This window comes from Frankliniella occidentalis, unplaced genomic scaffold (assembly GCF_000697945.3).
Source record: "Frankliniella occidentalis isolate FOCC.00 unplaced genomic scaffold, Focc_3.1 Scaffold226, whole genome shotgun sequence".
Classification (NCBI taxonomy): domain Eukaryota; kingdom Metazoa; phylum Arthropoda; class Insecta; order Thysanoptera; family Thripidae; genus Frankliniella; species Frankliniella occidentalis.
In genome coordinates, this window is record NW_026267352.1 from 373125 (window position 1) to 381460 (window position 8336).

Consider the following 8336-nt stretch of genomic DNA (forward strand, 5'->3'; position numbering starts at 1 on the left):
CCTAGCCTCTCGCCTATGTGTCCCGATGGTCCCGATGTGACCGCTTCTGTCATTGTTCTCTCCCAGCCGCCCACTGCGTGGAGGTGCGGGCACGGCGCGGCCGGCCCAGCCGACCCGTGGACGCCGCCGTGCTGGTTGTGTACCTGGGCAAGCACGACCTGCTCTCGTACACCGAGCCGGGCCAGCAGACTGCCGAGGTGGACTCGGTGCTGGTGCATCCGGACTACGCCGCGGCCAGGCCCAGCTCGTCATCGTCGGGATCCTCGTCGTCGTCGTCCTCTTCCACTTCCTCGTACGACAACGACATCGCCCTGCTGGTGCTGACGGAGGCAGTAGAGCCCAGCAGGCACATCCGGCCCGTCTGCCTGTGGGAAGAGGCTCTCGGCAACGACCTGTCCGCCGTGGTGGGCCAGGTGGGCGCGGTGAGTTCACTGCCGAGACCGACGCTACCCCGCACTACCCCGCGCTACCCCCCGCACACGACAATACACCCCTCGCGTTATTTGTGCCGCACAGGTGCCTGGCTGGGGCAAGGACGACACCGGCGCCATCTCGAACGAGATCCGCGTCGCCAACATGCCGATCGTGTCGCAGGAGACGTGTCTACGCTCCAACATCTTCTTTCACGCCTTCACCACCGACACCACCTTCTGCGCCGGCTTTAGGAACGGTATGTACTGGGTGTTGCATAAAAGACACAGGTGCGGGCGGGTTTGCCTACCCAAGAGGCTATGGCGCCTTACGGGCAGAGCGGGTAGGCAAACCCGCCCGCACCTGTGTCTTTTCTGCAACACCCGGTACGAGTCAGAGCAATGTAACGCCACCGCCCAGAAAAGACCCCCCGACCTAAGATATTCCTCGCGAATCCCCCCATACGTCTAGACTTCTTCCACGACGAGCGGAAAATGAAATAATGACGGAGTAGGCCCCCAGCCGCCACTTGGCATCGCGTATAATAACCTTAGCACGTCAATTAAATCCGGGCAGCCGTGTCTTGCTGGGCGCGTGCGGCCGTGCGCGGGCCAGCAGCGGGGGAGTTGTGACGCAGACACGCTCGTGTTTATCTGTTTATCAGAAAGCAACTCTGACCTTGTTTGAATCTTTTTCACCGACTTCAACGAGGGTTGGAACGTTGTAATAACGTCAAGTATTGCGTTCTGATATTTCTTTTTATTTTATGTAAAACAACTTTTGGCTCTTATTCGTCTCTACTCCCTCTTCCAGGCACGAGCGTCTGCAACGGTGACTCTGGCGGCGGCCTGTTCCTCCGAGGCGCGGACGGGCGCTGGCGCCTGCGCGGCATCGTATCCGTGTCCATGTTCAGCGTCAACGAGCAGGCTTGCGACGCCTACAACTACGCCGTGTTCACGGACGTGGCCAAGTTCATTCCGTGGCTACGCGAGCGGATGGCGTCGACGTGATCCTGCCTGATCTCCCACCCGCCACACTGATACCTTTGCCTTGCGACCGGGAGCCGGCGGCGTGACGCGCGGGAGCAGCTGGGCTCAGGCAGGCCGATGACGTCAGAGCGCAACCCTGTCCGATGCCCGAAGCTGCCTGGAGCTGCCCGGACCCTGAAGAGGCGCACACCCTCTGGACGTCGACAGCGCGATGACGTCATGTTGTCTTCGATGTAAACATGTCTCGCCCAAAACTGTCATTTCGACGACAATGTGATCATCATCCTGATTGTTTCGAGTCGGCTATGAAATCCAAAAGGTCTTCTTTGCCGAAGCGATTCAAGTAAAGTGCCATAACGATAAAAGAAAAGGGAGTGAAGGGAAAAAGTGATCGAACTCGAGGCTCAGAAACAGCCGTTGATTGCTTAAGAAGTGTTTAATGTACACCAATTTTTACTGTGATGTACGTATCGTATACTTGGATGACTCCCCGCCATGTTAAATATAAGCCTATTGGTATTTTTTATAGAGAATAATAAATTATTTCTAACTTAAATTACTCTCTGTTCTTTGGTTTATTCACGTGCTTCAATCCATAAAATTCCAGTAATTACTGAAACTAGGAACTCAATACACGTAGAAGTGAATTTTAAACGCAGATGCTCGCCCCACCGAACCCCCTCATCACCTCATAAATTTACATCGACTCTCTTACCACATTAGAGAGCATATTCCGCCCCACACTTTGCATTTGCGCATGCTCATATGACGGACAAGACTAGAGTATACAAGGATTCCCCCCCACCCCCACCCCATCTTCCCCTGGAGCCGACGCCGACGCCGACACCCATACCCACCCCTATCTCCCTCAGAGCCTACTCTGCGTGCCGATGTGCGCCGCCTCCGGGGGGAACACGTCCAGGCCGTAGAGCCACGAGGCGAGCGTGGGGAACATGATGAAGAGCGTGATGAGGCACAGGAAGTTCATCCCGAGTCCGGCCTTGATCTGCAACAGTCGAGTCAGGGGCGTGAGTTGGGCTGCCTAGCCTGGGCGGCGCACGCGGCGGCGAGCGCTGCTCACACTGAGCCGCCGGGATATGAGAAGCGACAGGGGTTACCATGTCTCCCGGCCGCATGTTGGAGGCGGCCATGACGATGGCGTTGGGCGGCGTGGCCACGGGCAGCATGAAGGCGTACGAGCAGCACAGCGTCGCCGGCATCATGAAGAAGAGCGGGTGCACGCGCATGGCGGACGCCATCTCGGCCAGGACGGGCAGCACGATGTTGGCGATGGCCGTGTTGGAGGACACCTCGGTGAGGAAGGTGGTGGCCGTGCACATGATGACCAGGATGGCGGTGGAGCCCATCGAGTCCTGCAGCGTGACGAGCTGCGCGCCGATGAGCTTGGACAGGCCCGACTCCCGGGAGGCGGCCGCCATCGCGAAGCCGCCGCCGATCAGCAGCACCAGGCCCCAGGGCAGCTTCTCGTGGATGATCTTCCAGTTGAGGAGCGCCGGCGACGCCTTGCGGGGACCTGCGGCCGGGCGGAGGTGTGGAGCAGGGGAGAGCGAGGAGATAACATTAGGAAGCAGCAGGTCGCGGGTCGGCTTAGCGGGCTCGCGAGCGCCTGAGCCCCCTGCTTACCGTCTCTCCTGAGAAAGTCGAGGTTGGCCGGAAGGACAAACAGCAGGAACACGATGAGCACGGCGGGTGTCGCGTCCTTAATTTTCCTGTGCAAACCAAAGTACATACAATCAGTGTGTGTCAGTGCGTGCTCCACCGTCCCTCCCCGCGTGTATTCTGTAAGCAATATTTTTTCGATTTGATTTCGATTTGACCTTGTTTGCCGACAAGCGATGCAAACATTTTATGTTGGTTTACAACTCGAGTAAACATTAATTCAATTGAAAATTCGGGAGAGAATACGATTTGATGTCTATTAAAAGTGAAAATCGATATCGCGGGCGAATCAACATCGTTTCGACCCCATATTCTAGGCGGGAAGGAAGGGCCCCGGAGCGCGTCGGGCTCGCGGCGGCTCTTCGCGGTCTAGTGACCCGGTCCGGGACGCGGCGGTGCGACATACACATCGGAGACGTATTCTGCCCAGCCGGGGATGAACTCGGGCGCGCGGAAGAACCAGAGGACCACGACGGAGAGGAAGAGGAACATCACGGAGCCCTCGTGGAAGGTCATGACGCCGAGCTCGCGGTACTTGGTCGCGATCACCTCTTCCACGGCCTTCAGCTGCTCCTTGGTCTGCTTCTGTATGCCACTTGATTTCCTGCGACGGGGAAGTTTTTAAAGTAACATTTAAAAAAAAAAAGATATTTTCACGACGAAGAGCATGTATGCCACTACACGGCGTCACGGGGAGGTCGCACCTGAACAACCCCATGAAGAGCACCTGCAGCCACAGCCAGGCGACGATGGCGTTGATCAACATTAGGGGTACGTTGAACAGCATCCAGTTTGCGAAGTTCAGTCCATGGAGGCTCGGGAACAAGCTGCTCATCAGATAAACGGTACCAGAACAGGGTTAAAACCAGCAGCTGATGCCGATAGCGATGGCGGAGGGACGGGGGGCGGCGCCTTACCTCTCGTACAGCCCCTTGAAGGTGAGGTTGGTGGCAGTGCCGGTGAGAGTCCCCGTGCCGCCGATGTTGGCCGCGTACGCTACGCCCAAGTAGTAGGCCACCGACTCCTGGTTGGGCCGTGGAAGCTTGCTAGGGCAAAGTGAGGTGAAAAACACGGTCAGAAAAAAAACAAAACAAAGAAGAGTATGCATCGAAAAATGTGCGTCGAGATGAACGTTTCTCGTACATGGCTTACATGACATGACCTAGATGTTTCTAAGACTTACTCAAAAATAATTTGGTGGGAAGATGTGTGTGTGTCCGTCCCCTTCCTCTACCTACCCTAAATTTGTCTTAATTGCGCCGTCGCGGAGGAGAGGAGGGGGGAGGGGAGGCCGCAAGTTCAAGCGGCCAGCACATGCGGGCCGTGCAGAGTGCACCGGCACAACGAGCGCAAACGGACTGTTTACTGGCGGAGCAAAGCTGTGCCGTGCTGGGGGGCGGACCAGGTCAGGTCGCCGGCTGGGTGATTCCGCACACCGCGCCAAGGAGCTCGCCCCCTCGCCTCGCACGGTGTGCGGCATCACCCTGCGGGGCCTCGGCCAGCGCGGCTCCAGCAGCTCATGGAGAAGTGCCCTGGCGTGACTCCCCCTTCCTGAGCGCCGCTACTCACGTCTTTTCCCCGTCATCGGCGTCATCGGCGTCCTGGACACGCGGCGCGGGAGTTCCAACTGGGAGCGCGCCGCCGTTGGTCCTGGCGGCCCGCGGCAGCGGCGCCCTGCGTCATGCAGCGTGCAGTGCGTCATGCGGAGGAGCGAGGCGCAGGCGGGTCAACGAGTGCAGGCGGGAGCAAGCGGGCGGGGCGGCCAGCCCTCTCGTACTTACTCCATCTCCACCCGGGCCAGGGACTTGCGTCTCGTCTCCTGATCGAAGGTCCCGCTGTCGTGCCTGCTGGTCGCCCCGCTCAGGACGGACGGCCGGCGGGAATTGTCCACTTCTTGCTGTAAACGCAGAAACGTTAGTCGGACATTTATGGAGAGACTGTATGCCAAAAAAAAAATCCCACAGGACGCCCCTATATTCCTGCCGATCCCCCCTAGACCGCGCACCTCCCTACCAACAGAGAATCATCAAAATGACGTATTCGTGATGAAAAATTGACGTTTTGGGGTCATTAAACGCGCCAGAGTGATGCAAATTTTTCGTTATACCGAAGTTGTGACGCATCTCTGTTGGTAGGGGCCTGCCAAGTTTTTCTCTTCTCTTGACGACGACTCACCGCTTTCAGCTCGTCCAGCACGGCGGACACGATGGGCACCATCATGGCGGTGGTGGCCGTGTTGGAGATCCACATGGACAGGAACATGGTGGGGATCATGAAGCCGAGCATGAGGCGCCGGGGGCTGGCCCCGATCAGCATCATGACCCGCAGCGCGATGCGCTTGTGCAGGTTGCAGTGCTCCACGGCGATGGCCACGATCAGGCCGCCGATGAACATCATGTTGGTCTCCTTGAGGTAGGTGACGCACACCTGCTCGGTGGAGAGCACGCCCAGGACGGGGAAGAGCACGACGGGCAGCAGCGAGGTGACGGGCAGCGGCACGACCTCCGTGACCCAGAACACGGCCAGCAGCAGCACGCCGTACGCCGCGCGCGCCTCCTGCATCAGGCCTCGGTGTCATTCCTTGGAATTCCGAGACTCATTTACGAGGCTTTGCTTTCCAAATCCACGTGAGCTACTCCCCGTGGTCTACTGTATCCGTGCACCCCTTTTCCCTGTCTGGTGCATTCTCAGGAAAAGAAAGGGGCTTTGCCGTTCTTTGCTTAACAAATCCATATGAGCTACTTCGTAGTGTACTGCACCCGTGCACACCCTTTTCCTGCATGGCCCACTCTCAGGAGAAGGAAGAGTAACTGCCTGGGTCGGGACCGACAGGCGCGATGGATCGTTAGCGGCTAATGCGTGGACGGCGTGAGGCTCATGACAGCGACCGACAGCGACATTAGCTCAAATTAACCTCCTGACACGCTCCTCGCAAATATCGGCCCTTTGACGGCGGGCTGTCGCGGGCACACGAGAGGCGCGCACGCAGCCCCCGGGATAGGAGGGGGAAGGACCTTCAATACCATTAATCTTATTATGTGCAATCAGAGAGCCCAGTTAGTGACAGATGCATCCGGGGCAGGACGAGAAAAAAAATAGGGGCATTTTTCTGCTAAAGCTGATGTGGCAACTATCATTCCTTGTTATTCATGGCTAAGAAAAAGCCGCGCGGCCGGGGCGGGCTCGGCGCAGCAAGAGGGTTCAGGAGTTCAATTGGCAGGCATCTGGGCGGCCCGGGAAGCCCGCACATCTATAACGGCCATCGGGCGGCTCGTGTCGACGCGGCCTGGACCGCCCTAGGACAGTCTAGGGTTGTCTAGACGATTGTCTGGAAGGAGGCTGTCCCTGGCATTCCCGAAATAGAACAGACACTGACACATGCGTTGCTGCATTGCTGATTTTGAGAATCTTTCCGCGCGGAAGACTTTCTTGGCTAGTGGATTTCTTAAGACTTTCAAAACGTCAAAGAGAGGGAGGTTTGACAATAAGCACGCGGGATTGATCCCGTGGGAGCCAATGAGGTCCACTACAAAGTCTCACGCAACGACTAGAGCGGCTCAAACGGATCTTGCACGAAGGGTCGCAGTGGCATGCAGGGCACAACACTCCTTATCGTCTGATCTCTATGGGACAGAAACACGGCTGAGGCACTATGTTGAACGGCATAGGAATCATAGGAACAGAGCGGAACAACTCAAAGTTCATTTCGGCTTTGACACTGAACAACACGGCGTGCGGTGCTCGCCCTGCAGACTCACCGTGCTGCCCGGGTACACGAGGGGCAGCGGCAGGAGGATCAGGGGCGTGAGGATGACCACCAGGGAGCGCCAGTACACCAGGATGCCCTCGGCCGCCATGGCGTCGCGCAGCTGCAGTGACGCGGGCCGCGGTAGGTGACGGTGCGGCTGCGAAGGGCGTGTTCGGCGTCTAGGACTCGGCGGACAGTCCGCTGGCGGACGGGAGCTGCTGTCCAGCTGGCGGAGGTTGCACCTGCAGGTGCGGTACTCGCGACGCCGGCCTGCTGCCTGCGGGCGGGTGCGGTCCTGGGATCCTCTGTGCGCGGTGCTGGCGGTGCCGCTACTCGTCCGAGTCCACGCGCATCTCCCGGCTACCACCAATTGCTTCAAGAACTGCCGACCCGCTGTCTGTCTCTCTTTCTCTTATTCCCTCTCTTTCTCCCTTTATCTGTCGCGCTTCCTCCTCCCTCCCCGATGGTCCTCGTCGCGCATCGTCGTCGCTCTGTCCTCCGCAGCCGGGCCCGCGGTCCTCCGTCCTGCTCCCGCGCCTTGTGCCGCGGCCCCTCCCGTCATACAGCCGACCAGGCCAAGGCGGCCCGGCCACCCAGGTCTATGGCTAGGTTAGCCAGGCGGCCAGCTATAGGCGGGGTCTAGGTCTGTAGCTAGGCTAGCCAGGCGACCACCCAGTGACAGGGGTCCAGGACTGTAGCTCGGTTTGCCAGGCGGCCATCCAGTGGCGGGGTCCAGATCTGTAGCTATGTTAACCAGGCGGCCATCCAGTGGCGGCGGTCCTGGTCTGTAGCTAGATTAGCCAATCGACCCCGGGGGCGGAGTCCAGGTCTGTAGGTAGAGAATCGTTGAAAAAAAAAACAAAAAAAAACACGTCGGGTTTTCTAAGATTCATTTGGTGGGTTATGCTAGCTTGACGCCTGCGAGACGAAGGGTAGGCCATCCTGCAGTACACGTATGCACTTTGGGCAAGATGTTGCCTACCCATCAGGCGCTATGAGAGCTTGCAATGGCGAACCGTAGCAGTTTCGCAACGGCAAATGGCGGACATACTTTCTGGATAATCCCTAGGTTAGCCAGGTGGCCAGTGGCCACCCAGAGGAGGAGGTCCAGGTCTGTAGCCTGTAGCTAGGTTTGTCAGCGCTGACTCTGCAGGCTGCCCGACCCAGAGGCTGTCTTCCCGTTGCTCACCGTTGCCATGGCGCCTTATGGTGCCTAGTGAGTTAGGCAACCAGACCACACACACACCAGTCCAGCCTAGTATACCATGTGACGCTCACGCCGCGCACTGTCACAATTTTCACTGTACCGCATGCGCAGCGCACGTGCGGGCGGGGTGCCTACTGGCACGGGGCCGTGGGGAGCCATGAGAGCCACGGAGGAGCAGTGGGCAGCGAGTATACGCAGACCCTCCGCACCAGTACGGGGTCCATGTCACACTCTGTATATCGTTTTCTTTTATTTTTGGCTCGGCCCTATATTAGCCCCACGTGTCGGGCGCCTCAGACCC

The 8336-nt window shown here is 58.4% G+C and overlaps 2 protein-coding genes across 3 annotated transcripts in view; one reads left to right on the forward strand and one right to left on the reverse strand.

The window, feature by feature from the left end:
* LOC127750644 (serine protease gd-like) overlaps positions 1–1959 on the forward strand; it is a 7673-nt gene extending 5714 nt beyond the window's left edge. Inside the window, exons 2-4 of the mRNA XM_052272839.1 lie at positions 6–422; positions 517–670; positions 1225–1959. Of these exons, the coding sequence (XP_052128799.1) occupies positions 6–422; positions 517–670; positions 1225–1421 (768 nt within the window). The 3' untranslated portion in view covers positions 1422–1959. The remainder of the gene's footprint in view (positions 1–5; positions 423–516; positions 671–1224) is intronic.
* LOC113201952 (protein I'm not dead yet) lies at positions 1822–7324 on the reverse strand. Of its 2 annotated transcripts, XM_026415965.2 has the most exons (10): positions 6839–7324; positions 5256–5636; positions 4862–4977; positions 4650–4754; positions 3998–4126; positions 3785–3907; positions 3487–3684; positions 3045–3130; positions 2519–2934; positions 1822–2406 (listed from the first exon to the last, which is right to left on the reverse strand). In XM_026415965.2, the coding sequence occupies exons 1-10, from the start codon at positions 6935–6937 to the stop codon at positions 2269–2271; spliced, it is 1791 nt and encodes a 596-aa protein (XP_026271750.2). In that variant the 5' UTR covers positions 6938–7324; the 3' UTR covers positions 1822–2268. The 2 variants fall into 2 exon arrangements, with proteins under 2 accessions (XP_026271750.2, XP_026271751.1); XM_026415966.2 differs by lacking the exon at positions 4650–4754 and having other exon boundaries at positions 6839–7320.
* Positions 7325–8336: the final 1012 nt, after the last annotated feature.

Bases quoted from the DNA above. Each gene is read 5' to 3' on its own strand.
- LOC113201952 (XM_026415965.2), bottom strand. From the start codon at position 6,937: ATGGCGGCCGAGGGCATCCTGGTGTACTGGCGCTCCCTGGTGGTCATC. The intron at 4,978-5,255 runs GTGAGTCGTCGT...CTGCGTTTACAG, and splicing joins TGCTGGACGAGCTGAAAGCG to CAAGAAGTGGACAATTCCCG. The intron at 2,407-2,518 runs GTAACCCCTGTC...CGACTGTTGCAG, and splicing joins ACATGCGGCCGGGAGACATG to ATCAAGGCCGGACTCGGGAT.